Here is a 17,833-nt window from a genome sequence, read left to right as displayed (position 1 = left end):
GTTAATAACACATGATTGTAAGGTTTTTTTGAAAAAATGTTTCTCTATTAATATATAGGGGATAGATTAGCCATCTTAGTTACTTGCCTTTTCTTTTCTCTTTTTATCAAAACTTCTTCCTAGTTGTTTACACGATAAAAAAAAAAATCGATAAAAACAAATTCATATCATGTTTTCTGTCTATAATTCCATGATATTTTCATTTACGCCAGAAATATTTAGCTTTTTGCAGTATTTGGAACTAATACGAGTGGTTAACACTGATAATTACAGAATGGACAATCTTATCCATCTAACAAAAAAATTATGATAAAGAATTTTACATTCACCAACCTTTTTTGATGATAGATAGTTATTACGGGTTTCAGCTCGGAACCTCCTGATATTACGGGCTTTTGTTTTTTTCTGAATATGTTCTTCCTACTGTATGCCTACTATTTCTTTCATTATACCAACTGGTGAAAGAAACAATCACAGTTAAATGATTCGTAGCGGAGGATGTGGTGGTACCCATTCAAATTAATCCTCATATGTATGTATCATATTGAGACACGTGTTATGGAGAGCAAGTGTCCGTAAAATATAAACAAAATGAATAACATGTCACTGTTAACATTCCTCCAGCCACTATAAATTCGAAGTCCCGATCTTTCCTTAACATATGCTCGTTGAGAGCTAGCAAGATAGTTTCAGTATCTCTATATATGTAACAATCACACCTGAGCTAGAATCTTTAACTTGCCTTCTCCTCACATTTTTCTTCAAGATTTCCTAATTAACCAGGAAAGAAAGAAGATTATTGTTGTTTTTTATAGAAGAAATTTATAACGATTGACAGGGAAGAGACAGTGCTCCGGGGAACAAGCCACTTCAAGGTTAGTAATATCCGGGAACGGTGTCTCTACTTTGACCTCAAAAGAATCTATTGCATGTTATTATGCTTTGTTATTTATGCCTCTAATTAGATCTGTCTTAAAATATTAATTATACAATTAATCCAGCAGGTGAAGTTGAAGGAATTTTTATAAGAATGAAGCCATGCATGACGGCTCTAAGGCAAGTGATTCAACCCTTGTTGAACTTCCAAGGAAACATGGTCGATGTTCCGTTTTTCCGGCGAAAAGACAAGGTTGTTTTCGTTATGGGCGCCACCGGAACCGGCAAATCTCGTCTAGCCATTGACCTAGCCACTCGTTTCCCGGCGGAGATCGTAAACTCCGACAAGATTCAAGTCTATAAGGGTCTAGACATCGTGACAAACAAAGTCACTCCTGAGGAAAGCCTTGGTATCCCTCACCACCTCCTCGGCACCGTCCACGACACTTACGAAGATTTCACGGCGGAGGATTTCCAGCGGGAAGCAATCAGAGCCGTTGAGTCAATCGTCCAGAGGGGCCGTGTCCCGATCATAGCTGGTGGTTCCAATTCTTACATCGAGGCTCTGGTCAACGATTGCGTTGACTTCCGGTTAAGGTATAATTGTTGCTTCTTGTGGGTCGACGTCTCAAGACCGGTTTTACACTCTTTTGTCTCGGAGCGAGTCGATAAGATGGTTGAGATGGGTCTCGTCGGCGAGGTTCGCCGCATCTTCGATTCGTCTTCGTCGGATTACTCAGCCGGTATCCGGCGTGCCATCGGAGTTCCAGAGCTTGACGAATTTCTCCGGGCGGAGTTACGGAATAATCCGGCGGAGACGACGGAGAGACTTCTTGAAACGGCGATAGAGAAAATTAAAGAGAACACTTGTTTGCTTGCGTGTCGACAATTGCAGAAGATTCAAAGACTTTACAAGCAGTGGAAATGGAACATGCACCGTGTCGACGCGACGGAGGTTTTTCTCCGACGAGGAGAAGAAGCTGATGAGGCTTGGGATAACTCAGTGGCTCATCCGAGCGCACTCGCCGTCGAAAGGTTCCTTAATTACAACGATGACCACCATTTGGACGGCGCCAATATTCTCCTACCGGAGATCTCCGCCGTTCCACCTCTTCCAGCCGCCGTGGCGGCGATTTCCCGGTGAGGTAATAACAAATCAATCGACCAAAAGGGAAGTTTAAGAAAGAAAACGATAATAATGCCACGTGGCGAGATTGGTCGGAAAGAGGATATAGCCATGATAATGCCACGTGGCGAGATGGGTCGCTGTCTCGGAGAAGCTGATGACCTTTTTATTCTGTTTTATGTTACTAAAAAAAAGTGTGTTACGGTTAAACGGAAAAAAGATCAGTTTTGAGGGAAGTGAAGTGCACGCGCGGGGCGGACACAGACAAATGATTCCCTTATAATTTTTTTTCCGGGTATAGTACATTAGGGGCTAGGGTGTGATGCGGAATAGTGTACGGTTTATACGGTGGATTAGTCAGGTTTAAGACAAAAGAAGTCGTTGGTCAACGCGGTTTTGCCAAATAAAAAGGAATAAGGATCCAATTCCAACTTTTGACGGCGGATTGCCGTCCGATACGTGTTTGGGTGACGTGATGTGGTTAAATTATCCAATCAAACGGCTGTGAAGTGATTATTGTTAATACTTAATATTATTGTTTATAATCGTCTTTGCCCATAAGCTTATGTGTAATTATATAAAAAAAGAAGAATGGATTTTCACTTACGATTTAATTAACGCTTCCGATATGAAAATTATATATCCGTGAGGAAAATTATATATTCGAAGAGAGATTCTTGTGTGAGTTGATGCCCACTACCCACCGCCACACACCCAAAATATGAATACATGCCTTTTTCGAAAAATTGGCATGGCTTTAAATTCTAAATTTATTCGTTCGATTTATAGACTTTTTTAATTTGTTAATCAGAAAATTCTAAAGTCGAAACCAAACTAATCTTTTTATCATTTACTAATAACTCAGATTTTTATAAAGATTTGCCGTTTATATTGTTGGCATACTCGATCCAAGACTTATACGTCAAAGAAAAATCTCCACTATTCTAAATTTACCATATGATTCCTTTGTTATTATTTTCAAAAGATTCGTAAATTAAGATTGTTGGAGTGTGTTGCTGTTAGATTAAAAAGGAGTTTCATGTAGTTTATGTGTTTCATATATTTATTTCAGTGGATTAGTTGGCTGGAGTAAGTTGAAGGAATGTATGTATAAAATATAGTTGAAAATAAAATTTTGTTAAATACTTGTCTTGAATTATATAGCTCAATGTCGTCAACTCCTGTAAATTGTCTTGTTTGTTGATTGTTACGTGAAAATGCAGAAAACAGTGACAATTGTTTTCAGCGTTGTCGGATCAAAACTTAAATTTTATTGACTAAAAAATAAACTATTGACCAAAATTGTCTCCGTTTCTGTCTTACAAAATCACTATTTTGCACTATTACAAATATGTGTATATATTTTTTTGGTAAAAATATAAATTTATCATTAAAATGAGAAAATGAGAGTTTAGGATTTACAATAAGTTAAACCTAAGCAACAACAATTTTTCTTGGGGGATTACTAGTTTACTACACCCAAATCCAAAGGAACATGTAGTTTATTTATCCCTTACTCCGTTTTTTTTTTGTTAATTTCATACTCCGTTTTAAGAATTACGAAAAGAAAAAGTAGCTGAATTTTGGTAACTAGGATATGGTTACCAGTTGCATGCATTGAATTTGAGGGTAAATATACTAGAATATGTAACATGTTACTATGTTGGTTTTGCTAACGATCAATATCGTCTACCAACATGCGTTAGGCTTTAGTATATTAAGGGCCTGACTGGTTTAAACGCAGCGGTTGCGGTTGCGGTTGCGGGAGTTTGCGGAACCGGGCGGTTGCGGCTTTAAGCGTTATCAAGCGTTTTGAACGACTGGTTTAGCGTTTGAAAATTAGTGCGTTTGCGGGAGTTTTATGACTGGTAAACCAGCGGGTGCGATAGCAGTTAATAAAAAAATGACCAAAATAAATAAAAAATATTTCAAAAAAAAAGAAATAAAAACACCAATATATTATGATGATAATATTAGAAAAATTGAACATGCTTAATAATTAAAACCATAAATAAAGTACTAAATAATTATTCAAAAATAAAGAAATTTTGTAACAAGATAGTACTTTATGCATGTGGTTTAACATCAAAAATTGCATCAAGTAATGGGAAAAACTGTAAATAACGTTGAATTCAATCAAAAAGCAAGTGAGTTTCCATTCGAGAAAACAAATCGAAACATATATTCAATCAAAAAGCTAAGCAGTACGTAATGAAAATAAAAAAAACGATGCCATGAAAAATATTCAAAAAGTTACATATGAGGTGATAAATGAATAAAAGGATATATGATACTTACATTTGGTTATTAATTTTCATCAGTTTGGATGGAAAACATTGAGAGAATAGAGTTTCAGAATATTATTAGGGTTTCTGATGAGAACGTGATACAAAGTGATACAAAGATGAAAGATATATATAGAATTAATATATATTATTATAATAATTATAAGTAAATGTTTAATTTTTTTTTTTTAATCCAACCGCTACCGCCCGCAACCGCAAACGCTTGCGGGAAGGAGCTTTTGAAATTCAGCGATTTCGAGCGGTTCGAAGCATGACAGAGCGGTTTCTATGATTGGTACCAACCGCTAACAACCGCAACCGACCGCTAGCAACCGCTAGGAGGGTGCTAGCGGGATAACCAATCAAGCCCTAAGCTTAGCTACCATTAGATAAATATTTTTTTGTTGTCTTTTTTATCATAACTAAAATGCATTTTTGTTGAGGTATAAATATTGTAAATTTGTAATAATTGGACCAAAATGTGGGATGGATGTCAAAAACTATTCCCATTAGGCAAGTTGCTTTAGAGTTTTGAATGCCTCAATTATTAGGCATTGTCACGTTAGATGTATTCGAGTCACAAGCTGTTTTTCATAACAATAATATATTTTTCCAACATTTCAATTAGTATTAGTTTATTTATCTTACAGCTTTGTATAAACGTGTCGTCAAAGAAAAACAACTCGATATCAATTGGCATTCTTGAATTATTTTCATTTTCTTAAGCGAATATTAACGTGTGATTTGACTAACTCAGTTTTATTTAAGCTAAGTAAAGTATGTTCCACTTATATGTACTTTCAAATCAGTCATTAAAGACATATACTTTTTCTAATTTTCGTGAGTTATTCTTATATGAATTATTTATGTAAGAATATAACTCACGAAAAACTGTTATTTGGAAAGGTGCATGCATTAGTCAGTTAAGTCTCATCATCTTTGAAATTTAAAGTAAAGTTATGGGCAATGATTAATTATGTCTATAAGACAAGTTGCTAATTATCTTTATTCTCATATGCTATTGGTGGAAGTACGCAGTTATCGTCTAATTTTGAAAAAAACATTGCGAATGGGGGCAGCTTTTATAGTAAGTACGAATCTTGATTTTCGACCACTACAAGATTTTACTTTTTTTTGGCTGAGAAGACTAAAGAAATATTGATGAGATGCGTTTGCGATATTTACATATAAATATATATATATTTTTTTTTGAATATCAGAAGGTTCTGAACCAAAATTCGTAATCCTCTAAACCCGAAACCACAACATGTAATAGTAGTTTCGTCCCAAACGTCACTATTTAAGAATTATATTTGTACAATAATCACTAAATTCTTTTTCAAAATCATAAAAAAAAAATCTTTATTTTGGTTTTTAACACAAAATTGTCTCTAAATTCACATGTTTCTAACGCATCACAAAACTCATCACAAAAAGTGTATCAAGATGTGGTTATACATACTAGATTATGTACCTGCTCGTTGCGCGGGATTTTAGTTTTAATTTTTTTTATCAAAGTGAATCTTTGAATATAAATCTAATCAATTAAATTTTAATTTCTTTTTTACTTTTTTTTTTTCAATTTTACTTTATTCATGTACATTATCTTTCCAAAGTAGTAAAAACATTCTCTCACTTTTCACTACAATTTTTCTCGTTATATTCTATGATATACTCATCGTCTCCCGACATTGACTCTTTTTCACCTTATATTGACTCACATAGAATATACTCAATTGTGAATTAGTTCTCAAGATAGATTGTATATCTTTTTTCCTTCATATCTTTGAATACTCAATTCTATTTTAAACGTTGCATGATCTTTTTACTAAAGTAACCATCAAAAAATCTGAGAAAATATTTTGTCACAAAGTTTCTTTAGCCATGTTTTAGTGCATGTAAAATTGTTTTATAAAAAAAATATTACATATAAAAACTCATTCTTATATATTCACAAACATCGGATTTTAATATCAAATTTTTTCACTTTATCTTGACTGTTTGAAAAATACAAAATTCTCTTTTCTAAAATATGTAAATTAAGAAATCATAAAAATTATTCTAGTTTTTAAATACGTTCATTTTTATAACAAAATCATTGTTATTTCGAATTTTCAAATAGCATTCTCAAATATTATTATTAGAAAGTTTTATTATTTGAGTAGATTATTTTATTTTTATTTGTGATGTTTAGGATAGTTTTTTGTTTTGTTTCAAATCAGCATCATTTTTTTCAATCTATGTTAATTTCTAAACACTGATTAATAATTAGTTTTTCTTTCTTAGGTATTCATTTTTTATATAGAAAATGTTCACTTTTTAATTGAAAAACATTAATAATATAGACAAATTTATTACTTAACTATTTATATTATATTATAATTATAAATGATAATATGTATTCATTCCTTCTTATTTTTTAATTGGTATCATGAATTAATACTTTAAACTTAACAAATATATTCTCAAATTCTAAATGTGTTTTTAAAAAATGAAGTACTTTTTTTAGTTAGGACCTTTAGATTTGGTATTTTTTAACTCTTATTTTTTTAATTCAACTAAATAATTATAACTCTTAAAAGTGATTGTTTTAAAGTTCTGGACGTTTGTTATCCAATAGGTTTTAGTTCGGTTCCATTCGGTTCTAGTTATTTTGGTTCTAGAGTTTAGTATCTATTCGGGTATTTTGAAATTTTGGTTCGGTTTCGGTTCGGTTCCGGTTCTTTCAGTTTTAAAATTTAGTATCCATTCGGGTATTTTGCTTTGGATATTTTTGGATATTTCTGTTATTTTTGAATATTTTGGATACTTTTCGGTTATTTTCTAGTATTTTTATATAGTTTTGAGATATTTTTGATTATTCAGTCTATAAAAAACTAATATTTTTAGATATATAATTATATTTCGGGTACCCGAAATATTTCGGATCGGTACCGATTCGGTTCCGGTTCTTACGGTTATAGGATTTAGTATCCATTCGGATATTTTCAAATTTTTGGTTCGGTTTGGATTTTTTTGCTCCGTTTCCGCTTCTTTAAATAATACACGTAAATTATGATACTAACTTACGATCTCATATAAATTACTCTAATTTTAAAATACATTTTTAATCCTTAATTTTTACTTCTAATTAAAAACTCTTCAATATACCATTACTATTCTAATTTCTAAATAACATTCGAAAATATTATTATTACACAGTTTCTTATTAATATTTCATAAACACTGATTAATATTTAATTTTTCTTTTTTAGGTATTCATTTGATTAAAATAAAACCCACCAGTTTTTAATTTATAAAACAGTGATAATATAGAAAGATTTATTAATGTAACTATTTTTATTATATTATAATTATAAATAATAATATGTACTCAATCTTTTCAAAAATTTAGTATCCATTCGGATATTTTCAAATTTTTGGTTCGGTTTGGTTCTTTTTACTCCGTTTCCGCTTCTTTACATTCGGTTCAGTTAATTTGCCCAGACCTTGTTACATTAAAATATATCATAAGTTTCTTTTTCCTAACTCTAACCATTTAAAAATATTTACTCATTATATGTTCAGATATGATTATCTAACTTTATATTTCTCTAATCTCAATTCAAAAGTTTTATATTTTCTGTTGTATATTTATTTTTTCGTTTTTTCATATTTAATTTATTTTTTGTAAATTATTGATTTTTAATGAAAAGTAATAATTGAAATGTGTGAATTAATTTAGTTTTAGTTTTTGTTTTAATAAATAACATATGTGGAGCCCACAAAAATAATAAAATGTGATGACATGGATGCTGATGTGGACACCTTATATGGAGAGACAATTCTCCCATTATATATATAGATGTCAAGTGGATTAGTTTGATATTACTAACGGGAAAATAATAAAGAAAATACTTCATCATGTAATATCTAATTCAACAAAGATAATTAAGTGATTTTAAAATATCAAAGAATTGTTATATAGTATATACTACTTAATATCTTGTCAAATTTAAACTGAACATATACATAATATATACATGAAAAAACCTAATGAACATTATTAGATTAATATTACTAAACTATTTATGTCTAGATATGACGTCCTCCGTCGTAACATGCGAGGAAGAAATCTTAGTTTCTATCCAAGATTTACTTTCGCTTAACGCTTGGATTATTAGAGGATCCATGTAAAACCCAAAGATTAGTCTTATGAAAAACACATTAGTTCATGGGATTAGATTTAAGCACATAAATTCATATATCTTTTTATAATGGATATCAAAGTTGTTAACCTAAAAAGTTGATGGCTCTCCTCTTTCCCCTTTTATGAAATCAAATCTATAGTCATTGTGTTCTTGGTGACAATCTAAATATCATTTCTTCTTTTACATTTCTTGTCCAATAAAACTCAATGAACTATCTTATTTTCAGTTTTAGATTTCTAGTTTATTAACCTCATTTGAACACAAATCTATCTTGCTTTGGATTTGCTTTCATGTATGACTAGATCCGGTAGTTCCAAACTTTGTTACAAAGTCGGTACAAATCTTCTACTCACTCATACTAATCACCATTTATCTACCGGGCATAGACCTCACTCACTAGACCGTTCATTTTTCGACTATCTCCATTTCTTGAAAACCAAAACTGTATAACAAAAGCTTGCTTCTTATGGGCCAAAATATTAGGCCCAAATTGTCAGATAAGCCTATTGGTATGTTAATGAGCCGAAAATAAAAGTATAAACAGATATCATCAGAAGAAGGTCGTCGTTACTTCTAAGGTTTTGTCGCCGACGACAGAGATGGCACTGTCTTCATCGACTTTCCAAATTCCGTTATTCAAACACCAATTCTTCGAAACGTCTCAAAATCTGAGAACACTTAATTTACCGACGACGGAAATTCCCAGAAGGTCGTCATTTCACACGGCGCGAAGCAAATCCTGTTCTCCTCCGCTCCGGACCATTAGCTGCGTCGCCGGAGACGATGGAACCAGAGAAGCATCTTCTCTTCCTACTCCGATCTCTTCGGTATTCGTGAAGGGTATGTTTTGATTTGATCCTTCCTCTTTGAAATTCTGTTCCTCTACTTAGGTTTTACGAAATTGAATCCGTTTCCACTATTAGGGTTTTCGGATTCAGTGAGTGAAGGGCGTTTGAAGAAAGTCTTCTCCGAGTTTGGACAAGTTACCAATGGTGAGTCTATCTGTGTCTCTCTCTCAGCCTTCTTCCAATAGGATGATTCAAATACAAGCAGCACCATGAATATAGTCAATAGCCTAATTTGAACCTCATTGTTTAACTTGGACTGTTAAATCCTCAACGAGGATGAAGCTTAGGGAGAGAATTTGTTATGTGAATCAATGGTTTCTCTTCAACCTCTTGAGTCTTCACTGTGATAAGCAATGGTGTCAGTGCTTCCATTGTTTCCACTCAGTGATATCAAAAGCTCCTATTCTTATTCGGACTATAGCTCAGAGATGTTCTATACGAATAGCTGAACTGTTTTGGTGAGGCTTTTGTTACCATGAGTTGTGGTCCGAATCAAAAACCAAGATAAGAGGATGGAAGATATGTGCTTTTGATATCACAAAGTCGTGAGGAGCAGAAGCAGCAAATGGAAGCTCTGAAACGAATAAACAAGTCCTCATGAGCTTAAGAGAAGCCATTGATTTGCTGAAAACTTGGCTGCTTTTATTTGTTATATTCTCGTCTTTAAAAAATGAGAGAATTGTGGATTACTACAACTTCATGTATTCATTTGGCTAAAACGCCCATGAGCTCCCTTGTTTCATAGTATTCATGGTGGAATCAGTGGCTAGATATTATTTGTTGTTTCTTAGCGTTTTTCTTTTCCTTTCATATAACTGTAAAACATACTAGGTCGATTATATTAAGCAAATTTTTTTAATTATAACAGCATTAAGAGTATCAATAGGTTAGCTTGATTAAGGAATTTGCGAATCACAGTCAGTCAGAAACCAGTACAATCTTATTTTCTTACTGTGGAGCACTACTTTTTTGGCAGTAAAAATCATCATAAACGAAAGGACTCGGCAGTCTCTAGGATATGGATATGTCTGGTTCAACAGAAAAGAGGACGCACAGTTGGCTGTCGAAGCCATGAACGGAAAGGTATAAAAGCTTCTTTGAAATTCAATTTATCCTCTGCGGTGTGGGTTTCATACTTTGGTGTGTCTTCAAGATCCTTTTGACCAAACCTAGTAGCTTGGTCCCGGTAAGAACCCGAAAGCTCTCGAGGATGCCCACCAAAACTCGCCTGACGAGTAGCTTGTGTTCTTGATTTCAGATTGGTTTTAAATTATTGAACAAATAACATGAAATTGTTGTTGATACTGGTTTTTGGTTTAGTTCTTTGATGGCAGGTTCATTCTTGTTAAATTTGGTCAGCCTGGATTGTCACGTCGCCGGAGACCACATTCCGGTTTCCTTTTGTAAATAAATGATCTTAACATTTATTCCCTCTGTTCCTAATTAATCCAAGCTTATATTGTTTTGCAAATCAAATTAGATATACAGTATGTGTTAATGTTTTTAAGTTTAAAACTTTTTAATTTTGTTTATAATATAATTTCGGAAAGAAATACTTCCTCTGTTTCATATTAAATGATGTTTTAGACATTTTATTTTGTTTAACAATATAGGATGTTTAGGAAAACAGTTCAAGTTTCTATGCAAAAAATTAAATTTGTATAATTTGTGACTATTTAGATTCTGCAGTAAAGCATATCATTGGCCAAATTATTTTTAACTATTTATTAAATTATGTTTTAATGTAAAATATCTAAAAACTAAAATAATTAATTAGTTTTTTAAACTTTGTGCTTTTAGGTAAAACATCATATATTTTGAAACAGAGGGAGTACTAGATTCTTGTGTAAAAAAAATCGTACTATACATTCTATCGGTCGAGCAGTGTCCATGTCGGCAACTTTATTCCTGTTTCGTGTTGTGTAAGTTTTTAAATTAAAAAATTTGAAATAAGTTTTCCAAAATGTTTCTCTAGCTAATTAGTAATTAACTTCTCTCGTGACTTATTTTCAAGTATTTATATATTTCACAAAGAATTCTTCAAAAAATTAATTTTATTTCCAAACCTATACATACACAGAGACTTACATGTAAAAGAAACCGGCCACCGTCGTCCTCCTCCTAACATGCTCCATCTCTTCTTCGTCTGCTCCTCCGCCGCCTCCACCACCACCGCCGCAAAAGAAGATTCCACCAGCATGCCCCCATTCTCTAGATCCACCGCTAATCAAAGCTCCTCCTCTTCTCTCCATCTCTGCAAACATTCACCGTCAGCGACTCTCGACCTCTTAATTCTAATCCTCGTCCTCTTCTCCGGCACATTCCTCCTCTCCTCTTACTTCTCCTACCTAATCCACTCCTTATCGCTCCTCTCCTCTCATTTCCCTTCAATCACCATCTCCATCTCCTCTCTCCTCCCTCCTCTAATCTTCTTCTTCTCCTCCGATCACAACACCGAAGATGAAGATCATCATCCCTCAGGAATAATTCCACCTCCGGCATCGTTCTTCTTCGCATTCGCTGTCTTCTTCGCGGCGTCAATTGCGTTTCTGGACCTATGTTGTGGTTCAAGGTCGAGGAAATGTCGTAACCGTAAGTGTAAAGGAATGAAGAAAGCTATGGAGTTTGATTTGCAGTTACAGACAGAGGAATGTGTTAAATCGGGTTCGGTTAAAGAGATTGATCGGTTACCGTGGAAAGGAGGTAGTGAGAGTAATCCAGATTATGAGTGTTTGAGAGCTGAGCTGAGGAAGATGGCTCCGGTTAATGGTCGAGCTGTTTTGATTTTCCGATCAAAATGTGGTTGCCCTATCGCTAAGCTTGAAGGTTGGGGACCTAAGAGAGGCCGGCGTCATAAAAAGTAAGTTCCTTTCGAACGCATAATGTTGTAGTTCTAACCCTTGCAAGAGTCATGTTTTTGCATTGGTTTGTGAATCTTGGCCACATTGGTTTAGTTGGAACTTGGTGACTAGTGAATTTGTAGGTTCTGTTAATCCTGTTCCTGCTACGTTTTTATTGCCGTTGATCAGTTTGAGACCAGTTTGTAGTGAACATATATGTTTATGTAATCCTCACTGGCTATAGATGTTAGACAAGTCTTTAGGCTTTGATACTCAGTTTCTCATCGATAATGGTGATTCGGCTTTGTTATTCCTCATGGTAGGTTGGCTTATTCCAGTTGTAATGATGAACGGAAATGTCAAGTTATGGATAGATGAGTAGTTTTGTGGTTGTTTTAGCAGATTGAATCTTGTTTTTGAGAGATGAAAGAGAAACAATTGAACATGGAATCTAGTTGTTTGATGTAATGTTTGTATGGTAGCCTCTATCACCATAACGTTATATTGGTTGAGAGAGTTAACGCACATGCAGCCATTATCATGGAACATGTGCATCCTATACCAGTTGTGATTCGAAATATCCCCAATTTCACTTATAAGTAGTTATGTAATAGCTCAACTCTGGATAGTGAGATGCTAAAAGATTCAAACTTGAGGATCATGTTTAGAATATGAAGTAATGGGTGAATCAATTGCAACGAAGGCGGGAAATGTTTCTTCTGACTCAATGACCTTTTGTTCTAACATGACGCAAGCTGCGTTTGAATGAGTTATTCATAATTTGCCATAAACTTGTCTTCTTCTTATTTTTTTTTCTGGTGAAAAGTAGTTGCACACTCTAGGACAATATGGATAGCTTCGGTCTAGCTTATTACCTACCATAGAGGAGAAACAGCCCATTTTTTAGTTGAAGTAACTAATACCTTTATTTAAATCTGCTGGTGCTTTGCTTTCCTGTTTTCTTGGTGGTTTCTAAATTCATCATAACTGCCAATGGTTCTTGATTATAATAAAGCTTCAGGATTCCATTTTTGATTCACTGTGATTAGTATTTGATTTTACAATCTTCTGTTGTGTATCTTACTTTGTTTGCACGTATATCTCTGCAGATCGCCGGCAAAATTAGCTGTAAAGGGATGTGTCGACAATCGCTGATCCGGAAACTTCCCAATCTATACTTACATATTATCACGTTGAAATGTTGCAGTTGCAGAGATTCTTCCTCTTCTTCTCGGATAACATTCATTTAGGATTAGGAGGAAAATATAAAATTATTGATTTTCTCCATTTCCTATAGAGTAAATCCCTGAAACTCAAATGTCTTATTACTCTCAAACACCTCCTCTGTGGAACTTATATACTAAGAAAAATCCAATTCGAATGCCTTTTGTTGTAATTTTGAGTCATTAATTCACATAAAATAATTGTCTTTTTCTGAACAAACCACAAGAACCTTTACATTATTGCTCTGTGCGCTTTAGAGGACGAGAGAGAAGTATAAAAACTCGAGCTTTAACTTTTAGCTTTGTTGCTCTCATGGTCTCTTATGATCAAATCGATTATTTTTCTCTGTTCTCGTCGCTGTCGGGTCTTTTCTTCTCAGCAGGCGAGATATTTCTCCTTTCCGAGTCTGACCCACTTCGATTTCTCCGGCGAGAGTTCCAATATTGAACGAGCTCTTGTCTCCGCTCTTGGATCGTGCGCGTCCAGTAATGACGTCACTTGTGGCAGACAAATCCATGGCCGTGTCTTGAAATCAGGTCATGATTCTAATGGATTCATCTGTAATAGTGTTCTTAACATGTACGCTAAATGCCGTCTCTTGGTCGATGCGGAATCTGTTTTCCGGGCTCACGCGAAGCTTGATTCTGCTTCGTTCAATATTATGGTTGATGGGTATGCTAGATCTCGTAGACTTGGAGATGCGCTTAAGTTGTTCGACGTTATGCCTGAGAGAAGCTGTGTCTCGTATACTACTTTGATAAAGGGTTATGCTCAAAACAATCAGTGGAGTGAAGCTATGGAGCTTTTTAGGGAGATGAGAAATCTGGGAATTATGCTAAATGAAGTGACGTTAGCCACTGTTATATCTGCTTGCTCACATTTGGGTGGGATTTGGGATTGTAAGATGTTGCATAGTTTGGCTATTAAGCTGAATCTTGATGATCGGGTTTTTGCTTCGACGAATTTGCTGCTTATGTACTGTATCTGCTCATGTTTGAAGGATGCTCGGAAGTTGTTTGATGAAATGCCTGAGAGAAATTTAGTTACTTGGAACGTGATGTTAAATGGGTACTCAAAAGCTGGACTTATCGAACAAGCTAAGGAATTGTTTGATCAGATTACTGAGAAAGATATTGTCTCGTGGGGTACAATGATTGATGGGTGTCTCCGAAAGAATCAGCTTGACGAAGCTCTTGTTTACTACACCGAGATGCTGCGCCGTGGAATGAAGCCTAGTGAAGTTATGATGGTGGACCTTCTCTCTGCTTCAGCTCGATCAGTAGGCAGTTCCAAAGGTTTGCAGCTTCATGGTACCATCGTGAAAATGGGTTTCGATTGTTATGATTTCTTACAAGCAACGATCATACATTTCTACGCTGTCTCAAATAACCTGAAACTCGCTCTTCAGCAGTTTGAAGTGAGCGTTAAGGACCACATTGCATCGAGAAACGCGTTGATTGCAGGATTTGTGAAGAATGGAATGGTTGAGCAGGCAAGAGAAGTATTTGATCAGACTCGTGATAAAGATATCTTTTCATGGAACGCTATGATGTCGGGTTACGCGCAGAGTTTATCGCCTCAGTTAGCTCTACATCTCTTCCGCGAAATGATCAGTAGTAGCCAAGTAAAACCAGATGCAATCACAATGGTTAGTGTTTTCTCTGCAATTTCTTCTCTAGGATCGTTGGAAGAAGGGAAAAGAGCGCATGAGTATCTAAACCGTAGCTCGATTCCTCCTAACGACAATCTGATCGCTGCTATAATTAACATGTACGCCAAATGTGGAAGCATCGAAACCGCTCTAAACATTTTCCACCAAACAAAGAACATTTTTTCTTCTACAATCTCTCCGTGGAACGCCATCATTTGCGGGTCAGCGACACATGGCCACGCAAAACTAGCACTTGATCTCTACTCGGATCTCCAATCTCTCCCAATAAAACCAAACAGCATCACTTTTGTCGGTGTCTTGAGCGCCTGCTGCCATGCAGGCCTAGTGGAGCTAGGTAAAACGTATTTCGAAAGCATGAAGAGCGATCACGGGATCGAGCCAGACATCAAGCATTACGGATGCATGGTTGATTTGTTGGGAAAATCTGGGAAGTTAGAGGAAGCAAAAGAAATGATCAAGAACATGCCGGTTAAGGCTGATGTGATGATCTGGGGGATGTTATTATCGGCTTCACGGATTCACGGGAACGTCGAGATTGCTGAGCTTGCGGCTGCTGAGCTGGCGGCGATTGATCCATCTCACGGAGGATGCAAAGTTATGCTATCGAACGTTTATGCAGACGCAGGGAGATGGGAAGATGTAGCTTTGGTTAGAGAAGTGATGCGAACAAGAGATGTTGAGTGGTCACGTGCCTTCAGTGGTGTTGTGTGAATTGTTTTGAGTCTCGTTGGCTCTTTAGTGGGCTTATTGTTAGGGCCTAGTAGAAACGAGTTAAATACATAATTAGCGCGTGGATTACACGGTTAATCGGTTGACGCGTCTGTACTTTGGTCAGCTCGTGTTTTTGTATGTGGGTTCTACTTCTACCAAAGCTGAGCTCGCTAGTTATTGCACAAACGAAAGCGCCGAATTTTTCTAATTATGATGCAAACCTCGGAATCTACCTAGGATTTACGTTTCTTGGTCTCTTGGCTTACGGCTTGAATGATTCGATGGATGATGGTAGAGATGAAATATGTAGGTTTTGTCGAATGGATCTACACTCAACACGCTTGATTGAATCCACAATCAAACTACGAACAAATCAACTTGAATTCACAAGCTAATTGATCCGCACATACACAAGATTTTAGTGAATCCACACTAATTTCTAATGCATAAACTCAAAAACAAACTTTGAAAGAAAATACTTTTCTGATTAATTCTTAGATGATGGGTTAATACAAATGAAAACAAGGTTGAGTTTATATAGGGGCTCAAGTGTAACGTCTATATGCTAAAATAAAGAAAGAAATCGCAATAATAAATGAAAATATGGCCGTTGGAAATTGAATGAGGGAATCGGCCAAATTAGAAAGATTGTGATGCCTCTTGAGTCTTGATAACTTGGGCAAGTAATGATGCTCTTTTGGGACGTTCATATTCATTGTAGGAATCTTCTGGATGCACCAAAGATGATCAGAATAGTGCCGTTGTGATTTAATCTCATACGGCTCCGGAAAAGGAAAGTTATGGCTCATCGGATTTTTGTGTGGGAAGATGCAGCTAAGGTTGTGTGGGACACTTTCTAGAATATTTAGAGTATCTCCTAGCTTCCATATATGACTTTGAGTCGTGCACAAAATAAGGAAATGATAACTTTCCTTAATTGGCACAAGCTGGCGTGATACAAAAAGTACTTCAGGAAGCCCATCTGGAAGTCCTTCAACGAGTCCCTCACCAGGTCGTTCAGCAGGTTCGTCAGCTATAGTAAGATCAATGTTGGTATTGATTCTTACGTCAAATTATTTCTTAATATTAAAAATAATATAACTTTTACTTAAAAGTAAAGTTATATAATTTGAATCTTTCTGTTGCATTTCAATGTTCAATCCTGTGGTGGGAGTCAATCCGCAATAGAAGTTTTTTTACTATCTTTCCGTTAGATCGTAGTTTACGTACATTATCGACTGTTAAAAAAAAAATTGGTCAATATTCAAAGATTTTCATTGAAAAAATGGTTCCATCTTAAAAAAAACTTCTATGAATTTTTTAAAGTGATCGATTTATTTTGTGTTGAATTCTATAGTAAACCAACCGATATAAACTAACCGAAAAATTGATAATTGCCAATTTTAAAATTCAATATATCCCCGTACATTTTAAGATGCAATTTCAAACTTTATAAGAGGAAGACTACACAACACTCTAAGAAGAACTGATCGAACAAGTCGTTTATTGCATCAGTTACTATTTTATAAAATGGTCTAGATTGAACTTAGCAAAATGATTTTCGACGAATTAGCCACTGCTTTTTGTAGACAGTAGAATTGAATTGGTATACACTTGTATGTCTATTTTATATGTCATTATACGATTTAGTAGTATGATCTTAATATGTTTGTAATGAAATGAATTTGAGTTTTTGAGATGGATCAAATTTTAGAGTTTGAAATGTTCAAAAAGAGATTTTTTAAAAAACCTTTTTAAATATTGATGGGCTGAATAATACGCTCTTTAAGAAACATTCAAAAGTTTACTTTTTTTAATTCCTTTTTTTTTTTAAAATGCAGAAAAGAATCAATCATTAGAGAAGTTAACAAAAGAAAAGACAATTATTAGTCCACATATTAATTTTTGGTTATGATACCTAATAATAAAAGTCATGTGGTGCACATGGACTTAAGCATTTTCACAGTTCTTCGTGGCCATTCGTTCTTCCTTTGATTTCTTTTGGGTTTGTTTATTAATGGTAGTATTTTATTATCTGAAAATGAACGTATATTTTTGTTC

At 34.7% G+C, this 17,833-nt stretch overlaps 4 protein-coding genes across 5 annotated transcripts; all 4 read left to right on the top strand.

Annotated features, from left to right (window-relative positions):
- Nucleotides 1-463: 463 nt before the first annotated feature.
- LOC9309993 (adenylate isopentenyltransferase 5, chloroplastic) lies at nucleotides 464-2,616 on the top strand. Of its 2 annotated transcripts, none has more exons than XM_021020128.1 (2): nucleotides 464-875; nucleotides 1,002-2,616. In XM_021020128.1, exon 2 carries the CDS (start codon nucleotides 1,031-1,033, stop codon nucleotides 2,018-2,020), a length of 990 nt encoding a protein of 329 aa, XP_020875787.1. In that variant the 5' UTR covers nucleotides 464-875; nucleotides 1,002-1,030; the 3' UTR covers nucleotides 2,021-2,616. The 2 variants fall into 2 exon arrangements, with proteins under 2 accessions (XP_020875787.1, XP_002873926.1); XM_002873880.2 differs by having other exon boundaries at nucleotides 465-875; nucleotides 1,005-2,616.
- A 6,386-nt stretch (nucleotides 2,617-9,002) lies between these two features.
- Nucleotides 9,003-10,878, top strand: LOC9309992 (polyadenylate-binding protein, cytoplasmic and nuclear). Its single transcript, XM_002873879.2, has 4 exons — nucleotides 9,003-9,317; nucleotides 9,401-9,469; nucleotides 10,302-10,408; nucleotides 10,646-10,878. The coding sequence occupies exons 1-4, from the start codon at nucleotides 9,077-9,079 to the stop codon at nucleotides 10,730-10,732; spliced, it is 504 nt and encodes a 167-aa protein (XP_002873925.1). The 5' UTR covers nucleotides 9,003-9,076; the 3' UTR covers nucleotides 10,733-10,878.
- Nucleotides 10,879-11,161: 283 nt separating this feature from the next.
- On the top strand, nucleotides 11,162-13,547 carry LOC9309991 (uncharacterized protein At5g19025). Its single transcript, XM_021022731.1, has 2 exons — nucleotides 11,162-12,185; nucleotides 13,275-13,547. Exons 1-2 carry the CDS (start codon nucleotides 11,452-11,454, stop codon nucleotides 13,318-13,320), a joined length of 780 nt encoding a protein of 259 aa, XP_020878390.1. The 5' UTR covers nucleotides 11,162-11,451; the 3' UTR covers nucleotides 13,321-13,547.
- A 55-nt stretch (nucleotides 13,548-13,602) lies between these two features.
- LOC110227662 (pentatricopeptide repeat-containing protein At5g19020, mitochondrial) lies at nucleotides 13,603-15,983 on the top strand. The gene has a single exon (XM_021022730.1). The coding sequence runs from the start codon at nucleotides 13,712-13,714 to the stop codon at nucleotides 15,770-15,772; it is 2,061 nt and encodes a 686-aa protein (XP_020878389.1). The 5' UTR covers nucleotides 13,603-13,711; the 3' UTR covers nucleotides 15,773-15,983.
- The last annotated feature ends 1,850 nt before the right edge of the window (nucleotides 15,984-17,833 follow it).

Source organism: Arabidopsis lyrata (assembly GCF_000004255.2).
Source record: "Arabidopsis lyrata subsp. lyrata unplaced genomic scaffold ARALYscaffold_6, whole genome shotgun sequence".
Lineage (NCBI taxonomy): Eukaryota > Viridiplantae > Streptophyta > Magnoliopsida > Brassicales > Brassicaceae > Arabidopsis > Arabidopsis lyrata.
This window is presented reverse-complemented; position numbering and strand designations above follow the sequence as displayed.